The 24359-nt window shown below is 39.4% G+C and overlaps 1 protein-coding gene and 1 pseudogene across 2 annotated transcripts; both read left to right on the top strand.

Moving 5' to 3' along the window:
* Nucleotides 1-730: 730 nt before the first annotated feature.
* On the top strand, nt 731-7438 carry LOC308371023 (transcription factor HES-5-like; annotated as a pseudogene). Its single transcript has 3 exons — nt 731-975; nt 1084-1343; nt 7264-7438. The product of its transcript is annotated as a transcription factor HES-5-like (transcript).
* A 7015-nt stretch (nt 7439-14453) lies between these two features.
* On the top strand, nt 14454-15052 carry LOC308371125 (transcription factor HES-5-like; the record flags this gene model as incomplete). The annotated part of the gene is made up of 2 exons (XM_080845915.1): nt 14454-14516; nt 14627-15052. 2 exons carry the CDS (start codon nt 14454-14456, stop codon nt 15050-15052), a joined length of 489 nt encoding a protein of 162 aa, XP_080702041.1.
* Nucleotides 15053-24359: the final 9307 nt, after the last annotated feature.

The raw sequence follows: 24359 nt of genomic DNA, 5'->3' as shown, positions 1-24359 counted from the left end.
CACACTGGCAAAAGCAAAAACTAAAATATTCAGAGTAATCATGTTATCTAAAGTACACACCAAACAGATTCCATTCAACATGAGGATCTTTTCACAACAACAAAATATAAAAGTAGTGCAGTGTTTGTGAATTTATAAAACATTTTGTCCTTGTCAATTTAGTCTTATATTATTATTACACAGCTCAGCCAAAAAGTGTTTTCCCTCTAGCTGATTTGTGATGTGGAGCTTTCACAATGAATAGAGGAATGAGTGTGGGAAACCTAAATGAGCGACTCTACCAGCAACATGACAGAGGAGGATCTGTTACATCTGGAGATCTCAAGAAAAGATTTTAAAAGATGCTTTGTCTTCATCTCCTAAAAGAGTATAGTCGAATCTGTTTAAGGAAGAATATATCAATTTAAGGAACACCAGATTTTAACAATATGGCTATCAAAACATTACATAAAATGTTTACATGGTTTCTTTCCAAAATACATTCTGCAGTTAACAAATATGGTTTGAAATCATGTGTTTCAGAGAGCTGTACCCACACATTTCACACACGTGTGTACAGTAGTTAGTAACGTGTGCCCTGTCAGCATCATTGACCCCAACAACAGGTAGCAGATTAACTCTCCTCACAGGGTCAGTCCTTTCCCACATCCACACAGTGTGTCTGTGGGTCTCTCTCCATCACCCCCAACCAAGCACCTGTTCCCCTGAGGTTTGACCATTGTCCCCCAGCATGTGGCAGTTCCACACTCCCCATTGTCCTCTGCAGCTCAGCCATTGGCTACTGAGTGTGAGAAACTCCAACCAGCCCAAGACCCACACATTCATATGGAGATTTGGGAGCATAAATAGAGGAGATGAAGCCAGTGCTGATCAGATTCACTCTACACAGAGAGAACTACTACAGCTACAGCTATGGCTCCTACAATCACTTCAACAGCAGATTACCCAAAGGAACACATGGGTCTGACACACAAGGTAATTGTCACTCATCATTTTCAACTTTGATGTGATTTTTCTTTGTCAACCTGACTTTTGCATATTTAAAGAACAAATATATTAATGAATTTGTCTTCTTCTTTACAGCAGAGAAAGCCAGCTGTTGAGAAGATGCGCAGAGATCGCATCAACAGCAGCATCGAGGAGCTCAAGGCTCTCCTGGGTCCACAGCTCCTCAACCAGCAGCCCGACTCCAAGCTGGAGAAAGCCGACATCCTGGAGATGACTGTTTGTCTCCTGAGACAGCGTCTTCAGCCAGTGAAAACTTCACCCTCCTCCGATGCTGGCAGTCAGGGTTTCTCCAGGTGTGCCCAAGAGGTCCTTCACTTCCTGTCCAAGGACTTGGCGTCTCATAGAAAGCTGATGACCCAGTTCCAGACCCTGCAACTACCCAGTGGAAACCATCCAGCGGAGAGTGCTCAGTGCCAGTTGGGCTCTCATGTCAAGAATGTCCAGAATAAAGACAAGAATCTAGCCAAGAGCGCCCCCTGGAGGCCCTGGTAGAATGCTACACAGTCAAGACCTGGACAAGTATTTGACCACATTAGTCACAAGCGAAAACTCCTGGACATTACATAATGTTCAAGCCCCCAGCGGATGGATCTCCTTCAGATTACTGAATATATATACTTCTGTTGCAAGAATAGATATTTTGCCAAGTATTAACTTTTTATGTCTTCAGTGAAGACATACACAGCAATTTTAGAAATTGTGAATTAACTGGTTTCAACTTGAAACTTTCATAATTTCGTTTCCATTGTTTTTTCAGATCAGTTCTGATTTCATTGAAATGTGAACTTTACTACTTATGTTTCTGTTTAAAGAAATTAAAACACTGCATGTATTGCACTGTAAATGTCTTCTAGGAAGATGATTTTATGTCCAATGTTGACATTGTTTTCAAGGAATTCCATGATTGTCAGTTCATAATATTTCTGTGAAATATGATTTTGTGATGTTTCATTTCAAAGCTTGTTTCAAAGTTTCTTTCCTGTAAAACATCCTTCACTGAAGGATTATTGTTTTCTTACCAAGGTCTTTCAAAACTAAGACATATTTAGGAAAGTTAATATTATCTTCCACTGGAAGGAGCGTATTTCCACGTGAAGTTTTCAGAAACAGTGACATCATATTACCAGTGACTTTTACAAAGTCTGATTAATTTATGACCACTTTGTCTCAATGGAGACTAAGAATTTAAGTGATTGTATTATTAACAATGACCCTTGTTCACATTTATTTGAACAGATTATGTTGGTACGGCATACTTCGCAATTGAAAAAATAAAAAAGCAATAAAATGCATTTCAACCTATTTCACATTGTTTTTGTGATTCTTCCTGATAGCATGTTCTATGTCAGCCCTGATTAATGGACTCTGAGTCTCTTGGACTGTCAAATTAATGAAAGGAATGGAATGGACTGAAAGTTCTGAATGTAAATAAAAAGGCACCATGTAGAGGCAGTGCTTAAAAAAAACAAACATATTAATGCAAATATTTCCTTGTACATATTTACACTTGAAATTGTTTGTTTTGTATCTTACATGTAAACTTTCAGTTGTTGAGAGCCAGATGTTTGAGTTCAGTTAGAATCAGATGGGCAGCAGATAGATAAAGCCCTTTCATTGATGTTATGTGCAATATGACACACGTCTATTGTTCCTGCATTGGAGAGCAGTGAATGGAGAGAGTGTGGGAAAGTGTTGTGGACTCTCTCTCAGACCTCCCATGGGACAATAGACACAGATCAAAGACTGCAGAAAACGTGGCTCTCAGATTTTAACTTCAATCTCTATGCAACCCTAACAGCATTTAAGCACATACGCAATGTCTTGCTTTTTAGTTTTGAATTTTCTTGATCAATCAGTTTTCAGTCAGGAAATTCAACCATCTTTCAAGAATCAAATTAAAGAATTCATGAGAGAAGAGTATAGGGAAAGCCTTTAAAGCTTTTATACAGGATGATCACAATTCCCCAGCATGTTCACAATTTATAACATCCACTCTGTTGTCATAATGCATTCATTTATCTATTAATTTGTGTGCTTCCTTCCTGTCTTCATTGACTTACTCACATAGCTTACTTTCAAATGCCTCCTTCTAAACCTCAGCCAATAAGATACTTTCTCTACAGAATGTTTGTGAAGTCATTCTATGTGTATAACAAAAGAAAGATCTGAGCTGTCACCACTTCACATGAGCAAACTCTGGAGGATCTTTTGTCATGCATCTGGGTAACTCTCCAAGCACAAAGACAGAGGACACATCTGTTACATCTGCAGACATATATTGATAAGGGTCTTTCTGAACGGAAGTTTCCCTCCATTTTCTACATTGTGAAACCAAGCAACACATTTGTAAAGATAAAAAGGGAGGCTTCTTTCTATTTCTAAAAAGGCATAAAAGTGTTTAACTATGGTGGCCCTGAGGGCGTTCTGCACTGCAACTTAAGAAAACACATCCAAAAGACAAAACACAAACAAATAAAAAAAAAAAACATCTTCATCATTTGAAAACACAATGCGAAGCATTTTAAATCATGCCTCAAAATACAACACATTATAGCCTACTTTCAGTTATTTTCATTTTCATATTTTTTTCAATCAGTAAGCAAAAATTATTCCTTTATAGCTCCACAGGTAAAACTATCTGGACCAGTTTGGTATCCTCCAGTTAAGAATGGCATTTTTACTTATGCAAAAGGATTTTAAAAAATCTTAGTCATAGTTTCATTATTTTATTAGTCATGTCAGTAGTTTAACGTACTTGTCACCTATCGCAGGTTCTGAAAGTAACTATTGATGTTAAAGTTTGTGTGTTTAACAAACCTGACTTGTCCATCCCTTTAAAGTGACCTCTGAAACACTGTTGTCATTTGGTGTAATTGCAGTAATTGCAGTGTTATATTGTCTGAATGTTTACCGTGTTTCTGTAATGTGTTGTGCTAAATTAATTTGCAGCGTGTTTCTTAATGCTGAACTTGTGTTGTCAAATTGATGAAGAATTTTTTGTTAATTTTCCTGTGTTTTGAATGTATTTTCTTAAGTTTCAGTGCGTTGATTTCTCAGTGCCACTTTATTAAACATTTCCACGTTATTTTCATCAAATTGAAGTGAATGTTTCTTACTTGATGTGCAAGTATATGATAACTTAATTTTCCTGTTGTGTGATTATACATTATCCTACTAATTTTACTAAATAACAATGAATATGACTGAATGTTTCTTGTGTAAAGCACTGACCAGTGTTAGTGGCATTTACCCCAACAGTGGGAAGCCCATCTCCTCATAGGGTCAGTGCTTTCCCACATTTAATGGATCTCTCTCGATCATCCCTCACCAACCACCTGTTCCCCTGAAGGTTAATCAGTGTCCCCCAGCAATAGGAGAAATTCACCCTCCAGAGAGCTTAGTGAAATCCAACGGGGTGATAGTCAGCAGTTGCTTACTCATACAGGCATGAAGAATGTAAAGGTTATGTGGTTTTCTTGCAGTTTTCAAGGGATGTCAACCACTACCTGGAAGGTGTTCCTGCCCATATTAGCACTGACACATACAGTACTGATTCCTCCAAGAAAAGTCAAATGAATCTTCAGAGAACTGACTCTTCCGTTTCCCAGTGGTGTCAGTGTCAGTGTCAGTGTCAGTGTCAGTGTCAGTGTCAGTGTCAGTGTAAGTGGTGTAGTTGTGGCATATCAGTGTTTGTCTCACATGTTCTTAATTAAGCTTATGTTTTTGGAAGATCCCTTAGATTTTGAAAGAGGGTCAGTTTTTGCAGTTCTTTAAATAAACCTCCTGAATGAAAGAATGCTGCATTCATCTCTAGACAGTAGGGATGGATACGCCTTCACAAATGTGGCAGGTAATGAGACACACTTGTATTGTTCCTCCATTGAAGAGCAGTGAATGGAGAGAGTGTGGGAAAGTGTGGTGGACTCTCTCTCAAAAAAATTCTCTTACACAGTAGATTCATATTATAGACAGCTACATCCATAATGACAATGTTCAACTTCTTTGCAGAATTTCATTCTGTAGTTTTTTAACCTTATTTTTTCTCCTCTCTTATATAAAATTAGTTGGAACATCATTTCAAATGTTATACTCATTAATAGTCTTAATTAATGTGTTCCTAAATGTCTGTCCAATTGTAAACCGTAATTTGCAAAAAAAATACATCAGCATTTCAGTCTGAGGGCATCATTAGACATGGCTCCCCTACATATGGCTTAACAAGGCACACTTCCATTGTTCAGTGGAAGCCCCATCAATGGACAGAGTGTGGGAAAGCTCTGGAGAGGAGCATCCCAGAAACTGCTTCACTCATCCACAGTCCCACTGGGGAATTCCTCAAATACATAAGGGGAAAGGCACGCGTTGCATTAAATATGAAAGTGGAAAAAAACAGCCTAATGATGTTTCGTATTTTGACACCTTACAAATTAATTCAGAATTCACACAGAAAAGGACCCTGCTACAAAACCAACTTGTAAATGGAGTTGTAGTGTCTTTTAACTAAAAAATTAAATAAAAGAGGTATTCAAGAATTTGTTTCTAAATAGAGAACAAACTTGCTAAAAGCCACAATCTTAATGCTCTCAATAACCAAACAGTAATGTTTGCATTGATAATAGCATGCCACTTTGCTAACTGTTTTATTTCAGTAATATACTGGGGAACAACCTTTAGTAATTGCTGTGCTTTCATTTTCACAGGGCTTCCTTCCCAAAGTACAGAACTACTTTGTCTGGACGGCACGTGTGAATGACGGGTGTTAATCAGTACTTCACGTGACCATGTATCATTAACATGGATTTGAAAACGTTGTAAAATGAATCAACTGAAAAAAACTGAATAATATGGATTCAACATCAGTGTCATTCTTTGATCATTTTCAGGCAAAGTACATGTTTTCACAGTATATCACATCCCGTGAGACAGCTCAGCCAATACGTTTCTTTCCCTCCAAACGTTTTGTGATGGAATTCTCTGTTCACAGCAAACAGCACTAATAGCTTCCACTCTCTACCATGATTGATAATAGGGCCATAGAGACTCATGAAGAGGGCTTTTGTGATGCCTAAAGGTCTAAGTGTGGGAAATTGTAAGGAGCTTTCTACCAGCAACAAGACAGAGGACGACATCTGCTGCATCTGGAGATCCCCACCTCTTTCTGGAGAGAGTTTTCCCTCCTTTTTCTACATGGTGAAATAAAGCTATGTCTTTTCAATTCAGAAAGATAGGCCTATAAGAGTGTTGAACAGACAGCGAAAAGCTATTTCTTTTCAATTCAGAAAGATAGGCCTATAAGAGTGTTGCACAGACAGCGACCTTAATGATTTATAATTTGGTTCCTAATTTTGACAAAACAACCACATTTGAAACTGTGGTGTTTTTAAAATTCTAATTTTTATAGAGAGTGAAAAGAGGCTTACCATTATAGATATGATATTTATGTCTGAACCACTCTACAATGGGCAACATTTATTTCAAAAGGCTTTCAACAAGTAGTATGTAACCTGTCAGCATCAATGATCTCAACATCAGGCAGCAGATTAACTCTTCTCACAGGGTCAGACCTTTCCCACATCCACACAGTGGGTCTCCCTCCATCACCCCCAACCCAGCACCTGTTCCCCTGAGGTTTGACCATTGTCCCCCAGCATGTGGCAGCTCCACACTCCTCATTGTCCTCTGCAGCTCAGCCATTGGCTACTGACTGTGAGAAAGTCCAACCAGCCCAAGACCCACACATTCATATGGAGATTTGGGAGCATAAATAGAGGAGATGAAGCCAGTGCTGATCAGATTCACTCTACACAGAGAGAACTACTACAGCTACAGCTATGGCTCCTACAATCACTTCCACAGCAGATTACCCAAAGGAACACCTGGGTCTGACACACAAGGTAAATTCAGTTTGCAACTTCATTGTATTTACGTTGAAGATTTGTTTGTGTCATGAAGTTGTTTGTATAGAAAGAACAAATGTATTCATAAGTTGTTGCTCCTTTTGCAGATGAGAAAACCCATTGTGGAGAAGATGCGCAGAGATCGCATCAGCAACAGCATCGAGCAGCTCAAGGCTCTTCTGGGTCCTCAGCTCCTCAACCAGCAGCCTGAATCCAAGCTGGAGAAAGCCGACATCCTGGAGATGACTGTTTGCCTCCTGAGACAGCATCTTCAGACAGAAAGAACTTCACCTTCCTCTGATGGTGGCAGGCAGGGTTTCTCCAAGTGTGCTGAAGAAGTCCTTCACTTCCTGTCGAGGGACTCAGGGAAAACACAGACCCATGGAAAGTTGCTGACCCAGTTCCAGACCCTGAAACCACCCAGTGACGACTACAGGAGGGACAGTGCCCAGTGCCAGCTGGACTCTCCTGTCCAGCAGGTCCAGAGTAAAGACAAGAGTCCATCCAGGACCGCCCCCTGGAGGCCTTGGTAGAACACTACACAGATGAGACTTTCACATGATCAAATTGGTCAGAGATGAAAACTCAAGGACATTTCAAAGCGTTCAAACCTGCAAATGCAGGGGATTAATCTTCTTTACATCAAAGAAAATACACAATTGTTTTGAATTGTGAACTTACTGGTTTTGTTTGAAAACCTCTACAATGGATCTACATTATTGTTTAAGATCCTTTGAAGAATCCTTGATTCTTATTTGAATTGAAAAAATGTAATTGAAATGTAATGGCTTCACGTCTTATGATTATTTATAATGAAGTATGCAAGTTATGCTAACATGAATGTCTTTCAAGAGGACAATTGACATAATATGTCAACAATGCTGACATTATTTCCATGGTTGTACATGATGGATATGTCTGACTGCCAGTCAGTTAATATTATTTCTGTGAAATAGTATGATTTCTCAATCTTTACTTTCAAAGCTTGTTTTTAAGCTTTCAAGTCATATATCCTTCATTGAAGGATTGGATTCAATACCAAGTTCTCATAGAATTGAGACATTATTGACTTTCTTAATATTTAAGAAAACTGCATTTATCCTTTCATTGGAGAAAGTGTACTTTAACAAGCTGAATAATTGGTGTTTGTGATATGATGTTTTCACATGTCTTTTATAAAAGATAGATTTGTATATGACCACGTTGTCCTAATGGAGACTAAGCAGTGAACGTGATTTCTTTGTTGTCAAAGATCTATGTTGAAATTGGTTTGAATGCATTTTTACCTGATGGCATACATTTCCCATGCCAGAAAATTGCAATTAAACTACACAGTTCAACATAATTCACTTTGTTGGTGTCATTCCATTCAACGCTCCCTAACAGGCCATTACATTTCAGTCCAGAGAAAAGGACTGAGGATACCTGGGAAACGTAGTGCTAATGAAGCCATAAATCTTTGTTTTTGTCCCAGATGTCAGTGTTGGATCATTAACATTATTGACAGATAAGTTAAAAATACTTTCTAGGTCGCGTTGCTGTCTCATTTGTCAGTGACTTAAAACATCGTACTCTTCATTGGAATTAACCGCCAAAAAATAGGAATGATTAATTCTAAACAATGTTTGGATATCACTTCAAGGAGATGCTACACTGAAGAACATATTCTCAAAGTGTGTAAAGAGAGTTTGCCCTGTCAGCATCATTGACCCCAACATTAGGCAGCAGATTAACTCTCCTCGCAGGATCAGTCCTTTCCCACATCCACACAGTGGGTCTGGGGTCTCTCTTCATCACCCCAACCCAGCACCTGTTCCCCTGAGGTTTGACTATTGTCCCCCAGCAGCAGTGGTGGAATGTAAAGAAGTATTTCTACTTCGTTACTGTACTTAAGTACATTTGTACGTATCTGTACTTAACTTAATTAGAAATAATAGTGCATACTCTTTACTTTTACTCCGTTACATTTGGGAGCTATTATCTATACTTTTACTCCGCTACATTTCTACAATATGTTGTTACTCGTTACATTTTATGAACACAGAAAAACGCCAAAATGTTGCTTACACAAAAACATGGAAGCGTTGCTGTTGGAAGTTTAAACCAACCAGGTGTCTCTATCAGCTCCAATGATAGCAGAGTACGTGTCTGACAGCAGCGCGAGTGGTAGACTTGCCATATGCCTAAACATTTACTGACAGCCTGACAAACGGTCTAATCATTCAACATGGATCCAGAGGTAGCCTTACACAAAAACATGGAAGCGTTGCTGTTGGAAGTTTAAACCAACCAGGTGTCTCTATCAGCTCCAATGATAGCAGAGTACGTGTCTGACAGCAGCGCGAGTGGTAGACTTGCCATATGCCTAAACATTTACTGACAGCCTGACAAACGGTCTAATCATTCAACATGGATCCAGAGGTAGCCTCGACTGAGCCCTCTGATAAGAGCCACCCTTGGCCTTATTTAACAGACATGTTCAAGTTCAGAGGCCCCAAGAATGACTCTTGGAGGTTTCAGTGCGTTTCCTGTCTACCTCAAAAATGAATTGCTAGCCTTACAGTTGCTAGATACAGGTCGAGTTATGCGGAGTTCTTGCTATGCCAAGTTAATGTCTATGACTTTTGCATATCGTATCGGAATCAGAATCAGAATCAGAATCAGAATCAGAAAAGTTTTTACTGCCAAGTAGGTTTTCACCTACCAGGAATTTTTTGTGGGACGTTTTTGTGCAAACAATAAACATACACAATAAACAATACACATATTAAGTTATTGTATATATATTAAGTTATTAAACATGGGAAAAAACTAAATATAAAATATATTAAAAAATGTTTTACAGAATATGTCAAATGGAAAATGCAGGAGTGTGCAATTTAGAGTTCAGGATTAGAGTCCGTGTTGGGGGGCTGGGGTCCCGGGCCTTGTTTATGAGGCCAGCCTCAGACGGGAAGAAGCTGCACTGGTGGCGCGAGGTTTTGGTCCTGATGGACCGCAGCCTTCTGCCGGAGGGGAGGGTCACAAAGAGTTTGTGACCAGGGTTGGAGGGGTCGGCCATAATCTTCCCCGCACACCTCAGGGTCCTGGATCCATACAGGTCCTGGAGAGACGGCAGATTGCAGCCAATCACCTTCTCCGCTGAACGAATTACACGCTGCAGTCTGCCTTTGTCCTTAGCAGTGGCAGCCGCGTACCATATGGTGATGGAGGAGGTGAGGATGGACTCAATGATGGAGGTGTAAAAGTTCAACATCATTGCCTTTGGCAGGTTGAATTTCTTCAGCTGCCGCAGGAAGTACATCCTCTGATGTGCCTTTTTGGTGAGGGAGATGCTGTTAGCTCCCACTTGAGGTCCTGGGAGATGATGGTGCCCAGGAAGCGGATGGACTCAACACTGTCAACTGGGGCGTCACTCAGTGTGATGGGGGTGGGTAAGGCTGGGTTCTTCCTGAAATATATAATCATCTCCACTGTTTTCAGCACATTGAGCTCTAGATTGTTCTGTCCACACCAGGTCACCAGATGGTCAATCTCCCACCTGTAGGCAGACTCATCCCCACCAGAGATGAGCCCAATGAGAGTGGTGTCGTCCGCGAACTTGAGGAGCTTGACGGACTGGTGACTGGAGGTGCAGCTGTTGGTGTACAGGGAGAATAGTAGAGGGGAAAGAACGGTGCAGATGGAGTCAGGCACACTCAGCCGGAGAAGCTTGTCCTGTAGCAGAGCCGGAATGATGGTATTAAAGGCAGAGCTAAAGTCCACAAACAGGATCCTGGCATAGGTGCCTGAGGTGTCCAGGTGCTGGAGGATGGAGTGAAGGGCCATATTTACTGCATCGTCTACAGACCTGTTAGCTCTGTAGGCAAACTGCAGGGGATCCAGTAGAGGGTCAGTGATGGCTTTGAGATGCCGCAACACAAGTCGCTCAAATGACTTTATCACAACAGAGGTCAGAGCTACGGGTCTTTAGTCATTAAGTCCTGTGATCTTAGTTTTTTTGGGGACGGGGATGATGGTCGAGGTTTTGAAACAGGCTGGTAAGTGGCATGACTGCAGTGAGGAGTTAAACATTTCTGTAAACACCGGTGACAGCTGTTCAGCACAGTGCTTTAGGATGGATGGAGAGACAGAGTCTGGCCCGGTTGCTTTTTGGGGTTCTGTCTCCTAAAGATTCTGAAGACGTCCCTCTCCATAATGGAAAGAGTCTTCACCATGGTGGGGGAGAAGGGGGGGTGCTCTGAGGCGGGCAGTTGTGGAGAGGAGCAGGCCTCTGCTGTGGTGGGGAAGGTGACGCTGATGGGCTGGAGCTGGTGGCTGGTGTCACAGGGGATGGTATCAGGACTGTATGCGGTTACTGACATGATTTTATACTGTTATCTAGCAAAATACATGTTGACATACATGTTGATAATAGCATCAAAATAACACGATTGTACCTTGATTATTTATTTAACGTAGTGGTAAGATGAAGCTGGTAGTTTTGCAATGTCAGGCTAACGTGAAGATTTGCCTTTTTTATTGACTGGTTATTGCCTGGCATGCAAACTTAATGCCTGGTCTTGGGTTACTCAATATGTTTTTTTCCTTGTCTGCAATCAATAGAGCATAAAACTCTGCATTGACCAGTTTAACAACTCCACTTGTTTTTCATGTTTCATATTTCCATTTTTTACACATTTACAATTAAATAAAAGATTAAAATATATAACATTGTGTCTTTATTGGTTTGGCTTAATGGTTTTAACTTTGCAAATAATCCCTGGTAGATAACGTGCAAGATAGAGCGTGAACAGTATTACAGACAGTAGGCCTATTAAGTACACCAACAATTAACAAATGTTGTTCCTTATAATTATTACTAGTAGTGACATCTGTAGACGAATGTATTACCAGTAGCTATTTCTTTATCAAAATGGCACAGTCTAGACATTGAGAGACAACCCATTGCGTGAGTACTTTTACTTTTACTTTTAAAGTAAATTTAAAAGTAAGTACTTTTTACTTAAGTATGATTGTTGGTGTAGTACTTTTACTTTTACTTTTAATTTAGTTTTCCTGGGTACTTGTACTTTTACTATGGTACTAAACTTCAGTACTTCTTCCACCACTGCCCAGCAGTGGGAGAATCCAGCATGTATCATAACATAGATTTGAAGACGTTGTAAAAATGCAATTGCAAAAATGAATCAACTGAAAAAAGCGGAATAATATGGATTTTCGGACAGAGTACATGTTTTCACTGTATATCGCATCCCGTGAAACAGCTCAGCCAATACATTTCTACAAAAATGTGGCTTTAAATTTATAAAGACATTCTGTGATTATTTTCAGATCATCATGACAATTAAACAAGCATATTTTCGTACCTAGCATCCCATTAGAAAGCTCACCCAATACGTTTCTTTCCCTCCAAATGTTTTGTGATGAAATTCTCTGTTCACAGCAAACAGCACTAATAGCTTCCACTCTCTACCATGATTGATAATAGGGCCATAGAGACTCATGAAGAGGGCTTTTGTGATGCCTAAAGGTCTAAGTGTGGGAAATTGTAAGGAGCTTTCTACCAGCAACAAAACAGAGGACGACATCTGCTGCATCTGGAGATCCCCACCTCTTTCTGGAGAGAGTTTTCCACAGTGAAATAAAGCTATTTCTTTTCAATTCAGAAAGATAGGCCTATAAGAGTGTTGCACAGACAGCGATCTTAATGATTTATAATCTGGTACTCAATTTTGACCGAACAACTACATTTGAAATTTGAGATTATTTTATGTCGTTTTTAACTTTCTTTTTTCTCCTATCTAATTTAAAATTATTTGGAACATAATTGTTTTTGTTTTACTCATTAATAGTCTTTATTAAAGTCTTTCTTAATGTCTGTCCAATTGTTAAACTTAATTTGAGAAATACGTCAGCATTACAGCCTGAGGGCATCATTAGGCATGGCTCCCCTACAGATGGCTTAACAAGGCACACTTCCATTGTTCAGTGGAAGCCCCATCAATGGGCAGAGTGTGGGAAAGCTCTGGAGAGGAGCATCCCAGTAACTGCTTCACTCATCCACAGTCCCACTGGGGAATTCCTCAAAGACACAAGGGGAAAGGCACGCGTTGCATTCATTATGAAAGTGGAAAAATAACAGCCTAATGATGTTTCATATTTTGGCACCTTACAGATTTATCAAGAATCCACACAGAAAAGGACCCTGCCACAAAACACTGAATGGCGTTGTTATAGTGTCTTTTAACTGAAAAAAAAAAAATCAAAAGAGGTATTCAAGAATTTGTCAAACTTGCTAAAAGCCACAATCTCAATGCTCTCAATAACCAAACAGTAATGTTTACATTGAAAATAGCATGCCACTTTGCTAACTGTTTTATTTCAGTAATATACTGGGGAACAACCGTTAGTAATTGCTGTGCTTTCATTTTCACAGAGCTTCCTTCCCAAAGTACAGAACTACTTTGAACAGTCTGGAAGGCACGTGTGAATGACGGGTGTTAATCAGTACTCCACATGACCATGTATCATTAACATGGATTTGAAAACGTTGTAAAAATGACAACTGAACAAATCTGAATAATATTGATTCAACATCAGTAACATTCTATGATCATTTTCAGGCAAAGTACATGTTTTCACTGTATATTGCATCCCGTGAGACAGCTCAGCCAATACGTTTCTTTTCCTCCAAATATGTTGTGATGGAATTCTCGGTTCACAGCAAACAGCACTAAAAACTTCCACTCTCTACCATGATTGATAATAGGGACATAGAGACTCATGTAGAGGGCTTTTGTGATGCCTAAAGGTCTAAGTGTGGGAAATTGTAAGGAGCTTTCTACCAGCAACAAGACAGAGGACGACATCTGCTGCATCTGGAGATCCCCACCACATTCAGGAGAGAGTTTTCCCTCCTTTTTCTGAAGGGTGAAATAAAGCTATTTCTTTTCAATTTAGAAAGATAGGCCTATAAGAGTGTTGCACAGACAGCGATCTTAATGATTTATAATTTGGTACCTCATTTTGACAAAACAACAACATTTGAAACTCTGGTGTTTTTAAAATTCAAATTTATGAAGAGTTTAAAAAGAGGCTTACTATTATACAAATGTTATTAATGTCTGAAACACTCTTCAACGGGTTACATTTACTATTTCAAAGGGCTTTTTCACAATTTCCACACTTTTCACACACGTGTGTACAGTAGTGAATAACGTGTGCCTTGTCAGCATCATTGACCCCAACATCAGTCAGCAGATTAACTCTCCTCACAGGGTCAGTCCTTTCCCACATCCACACAGTGGGTCTGTGGGTCTCCCACTCAACCCCAAACCCAGCACCTGTTCCCCTGAGATTTGACCATTGTCAGCTCCACACTCCCTATTGTCCTCTGCAGCTCAGCCATTGGCTACTGACTGTGAGAAAGTCCAACCAGCCCAAGACCCACACATTCATATGGAGATTTGGGAGTATAAATAGAGGAGATGAAGCCAGTGTTGATCAGATTCACTCTACACAGAGAGAACTACTACAGCTACAGCTATGGCTCCTACAATCACTTCCACAGCAGATTACCCAAAGGAGCACCTGGGTCTGACACACAAGGTAATTTCAGTTTGCAACTTCTTTGTATTTACATTGAAGATTTGTTTGTGTCATGAAGTTGTTTATATAGAAAGAGCAAATGTATTAATATGTTTTTGCTCCTTTTGCAGATGAGAAAACCCATTGTGGAGAAGATGCGCAGAGATCGCATCAGCAACAGCATCGAGCAGCTCAAGGCTCTTCTGGGTCCTCAGCTCCTCAGCCAGCAGTCCAACTCCAAAGTGGAGAAAGCCGACATCCTGGAGATGACTGTTTGCCTCCTGAGACAGCGTCTTCAGCCAGTGAAAACTTCACCTTCCTCTGATGCTGGCAGTCAGGGTTTCTCCAAGTGTGCTGAAGAAGTCCTTCACTTCCTGTCCAGGGACTCAGGGAAAACACAGACCCATGGAAAGTTGCTGACCCAGTTCCAGACCCTGCAAACACCCAATGATGACTACAGGAGGGAGAGAGCCCATTGCCAACTGGACTCTCCTGTCCAGCAGGTCCAGAGTAAAGACAAGAGTCCATCCAGGAGCGCCCCCTGGAGGCCTTGGTAGAACACTACACAGATGAGACTTTCACATGATCAAATTGGTCAGAGAGGAAAACTCAAGGACATTTTAAAGCGTTCAAACCTGCAAATGCAGGGGATTAATCTTCTTTACATCAAAGACAATATTTGATTCTGTTGCAAGAAAATACATTTTGCATATTTTTGCAAAGTATTTGTCTTCTGTGAAGACATAATATACACAATTGTTTTGAATTGTGAACTTACTGGTTTTGATTTGAAACCGCTGTAATGGATCGCCATTATTGTTTAAGATCCTTTGAAGAATCCTTGATTCTTATTTGAATTGAAAAAATTTCATTGAAATGTAATGACTTCACATCGTATGTTTCTTTTTTAAAGAAATTAAGTCTGCAAGTTATGGCAACATAAATGTCTTTCAAGAGGACAATTTACGTAATATGTCAACAATGCTGACATTATTTCCATGGTTGTACATGATGGATATGTCTGACTGCCAGTCAATTAATAGTATTTCTGTGAAATATTATAATTTCTCAATCTTTACTTTCAAAGCTTGTTTTAAAGCTTTCAAGTTATATATCCTTGAAGGATTGGATTCCAAGATCTCGATCCAAGATCTCTGATCGATTTCAGACATTCTTGACTTTCTTAATATTTAAGAAAACTGCATTTATCCTTTAATTGGACGGAGCATACTCTAATAAGCTGAATAATTGGTGTTTGTGATATGATGTTTTCACATCTCTTTTATAAAGATCGATTTGTATATGACCTCATAGTCCCAATGGAGACTAAGCAGTGAAGGTGATTTCTTTGTTGTCAAAGATCTATGTTCAAATTAGTTTTAATGTATTTTTACCTGATGGCATACATTTCCCATGCCAGAAAATTGCAATAAAACTACACTGTTCAACCTTATTCACTTTGTTGGTGTCATTCCATTCAACGCTCCCTAACAGGCCATTACATTTCAGTCAAGAGAAAAGGACTGAGGATACCTGGGAAACGTAGTGCTAATGAAGCCATAAATCTTAGTTTTTGTCCCAGATGTCAGTGTTGGATCATTAACATTATTGACAGATAAGTTAAAAATACTTTCTAGGTCGCATTGCTGTCTCATTTGCCAGTGATGTAAAACATCGTACTCTTCATTGGAATAAACCGCAACCAAATATGAATGAACAATTCTAAAGAATGGTTGGATAACACTTCAAGGAGATGTAACACTGAAGAACAGACTCTCGAAGTGTGTACAGTGTTGATGAGAGTGTGCCCTGTCAGCATCAATGATCTCAACATCAGGCAGCAGATTAACTCTCCTCACAGGGTCAGTCCTTTCCCACATCCACACAGTGGTTCTCCGGGTCTCTCTCCATCACCCCCAACCCACCCCTGAGGTTTGACCATTGTCCCCCAGCAGTGGGAGAATCCAGCATGTATCATAAACATAGAATTAAAGACGTTGTACAAATAAATCAACTAAAAAAAGCTGAATTATACGGATTCAACTTCAGTATCGTTCTATGATCATTTTCAGGCAAAGTACATGTTTTCACTGTATATCACATCTCGTGAGACAGCTCAGCCAATACGCTTCTTTCCCTCCAAATGTTTTGTGATGGAATTCTCTGTTCACAGCAAACAGCACTAATAGCTCCCACCCTCTACCATGATTGATAATAGGGCCATAGAGACTCTTTTGTGATGCCTAAAGGTCTAAGTGTGGGAAATTGTAAGGAGTTTTCTACCAGCAACAAGACAGAGGACGACATCTGCTGCATCTGGAGATCCCCACCTCTTTCTGGAGAGAGTTTTCCCTCCTTTTTCTACATGGTGAAATAAAGCTATTTCTTTTCAATTCAGAAAGATAGGCCGATAAGAGTGTTGCACAGACAGTGATCTTAATGATTTATAATATGGTACTAAATTTTGACAAAACAACAATATTTTAAACTGTTGTGTTTTTATAATTCTAATTTAGAAAGAGTTTAGTAATAGGCTTACCCTTATACAAAATGTTATTTATTTCTGAAACCCTCTACAATGGGCAACATTTATTTCAAAGGGCTTATAAAAACATTCACACTTTTCACACACGTGTGTACAGCAGTGAGTACCGTGTGCCCTGTCAGCATCATTGACCCCAACATCAGTCAGCAGATTAACTCTCCTCACAGGGTCGGTCCTTTCCCACATCCACACTGAATTCTGTGATTTGTTTTTAGGTTTTCACACTAACACGAGTATGTTCCTTCATGATGATTGACAGTTAAGACATTGTTAAGGCTTTTCTTTTCTACCTGATAAATACCTGTTATCAACTAACCTCTTGTGTAGTCCTAATAGTATCGGTGTCAAATTGGTGATACCTCAGAATGTTCTTTTTGTGTAAAAAGTCAACTTCGAAAATTGTAGCTGTGTGACTGATACCATCCTGCTGAATGTAACACCACTTTTTTCTTTATCTATTTCAAATTTCTAATTGGAACTCAGTTGTGAAATCCTGTCCTGGAGGACTCAAACAAATTGATACGTTCATTTAACTTGAGAATCAGCTTTTTAGCCTGAGGGCATCATTAGACATGGCTCCCCTACAGATGGCTTAACAAGGCACACTTCTATTGTTCAGTGGAAGCCCCATCAATGGACAGAGTGTGGGAAAGCTCTGGAGAGGAGCATCCCAGTAACTGCTCATCCACAGTCCCACTGGGGAATTCCTCAAAGACACAGGGGGAAAGACACGCTTGTTGTATCATTTTATGCTGTATATTGACACAGTAGATAAACTACAGCCCATGTAAGATGACAATAAATATTTGTAACTGACGTTGCATGTTTTCAAACCTCGCTTAAATTGTGTTTAAGCGATCGAGAAAAACTGTAATTGGTTGGCTAATGAAACATTGCGATTTCCATTATTGTTGGTGTTTGAAGAAAGTGTCCCTCATTTGGGGTTGAGGTAACAAAGTTTTTTTTCTCCATCATAAAGGAGTTATGCTTAGGGCACCAAAATGGCTAGCAGCGGGTCTTAGTGTGGAAATTGTAAGGAGCTTTCTACCAGCAACAAGACAGAGGACGACATCTGCTGCATCTTGAGATCCATACCACTTTCTGGAGAGAGTTTTCCCTCCTTTTTCTACATGGTGTAATAAAGCTATATTTGTCCAATAAAAAACGTATGAAGGTTTTATCCCTCTGCAATGACTCTTGAAATTTGTACAGGTTGTATTTGAAACTGTAGTATTTGTTTTACCGTAATTTAGTGGGAGTATTGCCTTACTTTCACACACATTTTAGCATATTCATGATTTCTTTCTGAAATATATTCTAGAGTCAGTGTACATTGTTGGATCATTTGGCTTAGAAGGGCTTTTAACACTTCCACAAGCGTGTACAGTAGTGAGTAACATGTGCCCTGTCAGCATCATTGACCCCAACATCAGGCAGCAGATTAACTCTCCTGGGTCTGTGGGTCTCTCTCCATTACCCCCATCCCTGCACCTGTTCCCCTGAGGTTTGACCATTGTCCTCCAGCATGTGGCAGCTCCACACTCCTCATTGTCCTCTGCAGCTCAGCCATTGGCTACTGACTGTGAGAAAGTCCAACTAGCCCAAGACCCACACATTCATATGGAGATTTGGGAGCATAAATAGAGGAGATGAAGCCAGTGCTGATCAGATTCACTCTACACAGAGAGAACTACTACAGCTACAGCTATGGCTCCTACAATCACTTCCACAGCAGATTACCCAAAGGAGCACCTGAGTCTGACACACAAGGTAAATAAAAGTAACAACAAATCTTCAGAGTAAATCTTTAAATGTAAACATCTTCGTCTGGTTTCCATTTTCATGTTTGAGGGACAAGTGTATTAATCGAAGTTCTTGTTCTTTGCAGATAAGAAAACCAGTTGTTGAAAAAATGCGCAGAGATCGCATCAACAACAGCATCGAGGATCTCAAGTCTCTCCTGGGTCCAAAGCTGCTCAACCAGCAGCCCGACTCCAAGATGGAGAAAGCCGACATCCTGGAGATGACTGTTTGCCTTCTGAGACAACAACTCCAGCATAAGACTCTTTCCTCAACTGATTCTGTCAGCCAGGGATTGTCCATGTTTACCCATTCAGTTAATGGTCATATGGTGCATGCAAGCCCTCCTGCAGCACCTATGAGCCACTTACAGGCCCTGAAGCCATCCTCCGATGAGGACATGGAGAAGCCGGTCCTACAACAGCTTAGTGTGTTGGACCAGCACACACTGAGCAAAGAGAAAAGTCCAGTCAAGAGCGCCCCCTGGAGGCCTTGGTAGACACATGCAGAGCAAGACTCTACAAAATGTCTGACCACATTAGTCAGTGATAAATCCTGAAGAATTATCAGCGTCCCCCAGAGGCTGTTGTAGGATACTACAAACTGAGATTTTCGCTTTTGTAAAACCAAATTGGTCTGAGATTAATACCTAGGGACTTTCATCTGATCAAAACAAGTTTTTTTTTCAAGCCTGCTAATGCAGATGTTTTCTTTTCCTTATTTTCCTTCAAGACAGAAAAGCTTTGCAAGCTTTTGCAAAACATATATCTTCAGATGTGTCTATGAACTTAATAGTTTGTGCACATTTTTGGTTTCAACTTTGTGAAACATCCATAATGATGATGATTTTCATGGTTGTACATGATAATGCTTCCTTGTGTTAAATCTTTAAATGAGAGATTCATTGTAACTTTTAAAATTAGAAATTGTTTCTGAACCTATTTGTTTTAATGTTGTGAAATGTATGATTTTCATGATTGTACATGAATTGTTTCTTAATTCGAGGGAGTGAATTATGGATATTATATATTCATTATTCCATATATATCCATATACGTAGTGCTTTTATGGAATCTCTATGCTCAGTGCATATTATCCACTTTAAAACATCCTTCTGTGAAGGCACCATACAGTTATTATTGAAAGACATGTTTTTACTTTCTTAAGATTTAAGAATTCTGATATCGATGTTGAGCTGTGGTTTCTGTGAAACATTTTTATTTACACAAATTGACTGTTACTGTCTTTGATATGAAATGTATTATACTTTCATGTACCTGACTGCTGTCTCGATGAAGACCAAGAACTTCAAGTGAGGTTGATGTATCTTGTATGATGTCTTGTTCTACATTAGAACCTTTATAAATTATATCTATAAATTATATCTTCTCAAATATAGTATTTCCCTGAGTTTGTCTCTCCATTCTATAAGCTTAAACACATATCTTATTCTGAATTGAAGTTGACAGTGTCTTTAAAGAGACATGTCTTTACATGTTCTGTGTCTCAGAGCCCCCCAAACTATTAAAGTTATGTGACAGAAAGGGGTGGAAAAACAGCAAAAATATAATAATCTATTATAAACCCTGATCAAAATCACAACACACAATAACCATTTAAAAAAATTGGCAAAAGGCCCTTCTAATGGCCTCATTAACTCATGTGCTTTTCTGTATATTCATTATCAAATGAGATATAATTTTGTATTATTATTTCTTTCTTTAATTTCCATATCTCTCTGTCATGCCATGCCAAGGGACAAAGGATGAAACCTAGCTTACCAAGCTAATTCTGGTGCATTTACATTTTCTGGGAAATGTTTATCAATGTACACTGTCCCTTTTCAAATAAACGCATAAATAAATAAAAAGATATGTAAACAGGCAAATATCTCTCTCAAACTGTGACCAATAAGAATAAATGTAGCTAGCTTGCTTGACAACGTAATTTACTTACTCACTGAATAGGTGTACTCACTTTCCATGGCAGTGGTGTAGTGGGCCCTGGAGAAGTGGGCATACTCTTATTTTTTTTAAGCAGCCCATACTGCACAGGATAAACGCCCTGTTTTGAGAAGTGGGTTTACGCAATGCTGACTGAAAAATAAGTGGGTATACTCCGTATACCTGCGTATACCCTGGACTACACCACTGTTCCATGGGTAACCACTGACAAAGTGATGACCTACGGAACTCATGGTTCTGCATGCATGTTTCAGTCGAATGGGAACGTCAACAGGCAAAAAGAAGAAAAAATGTAAATAAAGTATGACAATAGTTCTCTATAGCTGTATAAATGTAAAAAAAAAAAAAAAAAAAAAAGTGGAAACTGTACATTGACAAATAAAGGCATGTACTCAAAAAGTCTGATGAAGAAAGGTTCTCCATAATAGAGTATCTGGAATAGTAATTCATCCTTAATTTCCAATCCTGGTGATTTCTCATTCTGATGTTTTAGAATGTGGTGTATTGAAACTATTGAACTACAATATTGTTTAATTTTGAAACATAGCCACATTAGCATGTCAGCATAAATGCAAGCTATTTGCCTGTCACCTACTTTTAGAAGTCCTATGCTTTATCAAAGCTTTGTACAACTTTGCGTATGTCCCACCATATTATATTTTTTGGTTTGAAAGAAACATTCTTGATTTTAAAATCATGGTCCCATTTCAGAGTTGCAGTTGCAGTCAAAAAAATTATATAAAATATCAGAATGAATCCCCACTGCACTCACATGCTGCAGGGCAGTAGGAGAATGCAACTTCTTGACTAATGTGAGGGTTAATGAGGCACACTTGTATTGTTCCTCCATTGAAGAGCAGTGAATGCATGGAGGACACTCCCTCAGACCTCCTTTAGTATAATAAACACAGACACAGACTTTAAATATCAGGTCTAGTCTCTACCAATACATTGTATAGTGCATTGTATATTTATCAAAGTATCTTTGAGGCTTGTTGCATCCGTTTAATTATATGAAATGATTGTGTGTTTGTGTCATAGCACTATCATATATTTTTCACCAAAAGGCTCAATAGTATGTCTGTACATCTGAAATCCGTACCCTTTACTTGTGTAACTGCATGAATGTTTATGGTAAATACTAGTTGTTGGCCATCATTTAATGAATGTTATTCCATGTTACACAGATTTTGAGAGGTGCGTATCTACAAATAAATGAGAATTATCAAGGCACACTTGTTCACAGGGTCTCCATCAATGGGTAGAGTGTAGGAAAGCTCTGGAGAGGAGAGTCTCAGTTCCTGGGTCATTAGCATCCACAGTCCCACTGGAGATTTCACAAACACACAAGGGAATAGGCACATTTCCCTCTAACAGGCTCCAGAGACGCCGCCATCTTGGTACTATTTCAAATCTACGGTTAATTCAACTCAAGCGTTGGTTGATCATGTGTCCATCATCGTATAAAGCCCACCCTGACAATTTCATTGGTGAGATCGTTTTGCTGAAAACTGACATTGTCTCCCCAATCGAGCAGCGCCAGGCCGAACATCCCAGAACAAAAAAATTGTGGGCGGGGTTCGGGCTGGTATCCAGGCTAGCTGGGCGCACCAGTGAAGGGGAATTTTCTGTTCCTCGCGACCCTTTTGGTACTGGTCATCCGTAGTAAGACCGTGGTGACGGTCAGAGAGAGGTCGAAATAGATTGTAAGTTATGTTAATAACTATGGATCTATGAGACCGAACGATGACCGTCACCATCTCTTGTCGCTCAGAACAGACCGAGGCGTTCCAGGCAAGAGGAAGAGGCATGTTCCCGGATACGCTATATGCTGGGGGTCCAGCCTCTGGTCAGTCACATGACATTGTTGAAATAAAAGTCTCGAGGCAGGTGCCAGGATGGCATCATTCGTAGTAAGACCGTGGTGACGGTCATCGCTCGGTCTCATAGATCCATAGTTATTAACATAACTTACGATCTCTAGCATTATAAATGGTCACATCTACCACACTATGATGCATGAAGCTTTCTGACCAACTTTTCCAGTGTTTAACTCACTTATTTTATTGCAATCATGTAAATGTCTATGCATTAACTAACTTCCTTACTTACTCACACTTACTCACTAATACCTTATTGTGAAGCACAGCCAATGGGGTTCTTTCCCTCCAGATGGTTTGTGATGTCATTCTTTCTTTGTTCACAACACAAGACAGAGCTGGCCTGTCACTGCTAGAAATGCGTACGTTTTTGAGCAGCTTTTGTAGACGACCCAAACACTCATAAAAACAGAGGAGACATCAACTAAGAGGGGACATTCTGAGGAGGATTTTCCCCTCCATTTTCAGAATGGTGAAATTAAGCAGCACATACATAAATATAATAATAATAAAAAATTGGGATGGCTTCGAAGCGACCTGAGTAAAAGACTCTTAAAGTTTATACAGTGTTGATGAGAATGTGCTTAGTCAGCTACACTGACCCCAACATCAGGCAGCAGATGAACTCTCCTTACAGGGTCAGTCCTTTCCCACATCCACACAGTGTGTCTGTGGGTCTCTCTCCATCACCCCAAACCCAGCACCTGTTCTCCCAGGGATTATTTTGTGGAGATGGAGTTCAGTGTGTTTTCACTTCAGTGTTTCCCAGAGTGTCTAACTTCTCTAAGAGATACTTTTGTAAGGTTGGTTTGAACCAAGGTTTCAAAAGACACGTAGCTGGGAAAACTTGAACTTCTTGACTTATTTCAGGGGCAATGAGACACACTTGTATTGTACCTCCATTGAAGAGCAGTGAATGGAGAGAGTGTGGGAAAGTGTGGTGGACTCTCTCACTAGACCTCCCATGGGAAAATAGACACAGATGACAAACTTCAGGTATAAGAAAAAGAGTCTGGCTGTCAAAAAATAAAAAAAAATCTTCTTTATGCAACAATCTCCCAAAACTCTTTGATCAAAATACAGTAAACCCAAAAGAAACAAAAACTAAATAATACAAAACAAATGATTTCCAACTAAATAATTAAAGAAAAAGTATTTCTTGTTTTCATCCTCAGTCTTATCCTGCCATCAACAACTTCAGTGAAGTAATCTGATAGTCTTTACATTTATCAAACTTTATCCTGACAAAATGTTCTACTACATAAACCCTCAGTATTAGGGCCCATTGCCAACCAGTTTCCTCCAGATGGATCTAAATGAATAGAGCTCACTTCTATTGTTCCATAATTTAAAACGTCACCTGTCTAACTTTAGTTTGAGGCATACTTTATAAATATAATTAAAGTTTTGATATTTGGAGTTGTTATTATTATTTGTATTATTATTATTATTATGTATTGGTTATTTTTAAATTAAAATTTGTATCTTTAATTGATGCTTTTGTTTTGTGTTTTGTCATGCATTTCTAATGTTTTGTAAGTCGCTTTGGACAAAAGTGCCTGTTATATACCTTAAAGAATGCCCTAAACCAAATAGTAATTATAGGCCTATGATGTCATTATGTTTTCATGAAATCCCTTGTGATGTAGATAATGTCAAAATCTTTATTCTCAAG

Source organism: Sprattus sprattus (assembly GCF_963457725.1).
Source record: "Sprattus sprattus genome assembly, chromosome: 10".
In the NCBI taxonomy this organism is placed as follows: Eukaryota; Metazoa; Chordata; class Actinopteri; order Clupeiformes; family Clupeidae; genus Sprattus; species Sprattus sprattus.
Note: the sequence above shows the minus strand (reverse complement) of the source record. Positions and strands in the feature narration are given on the sequence as shown.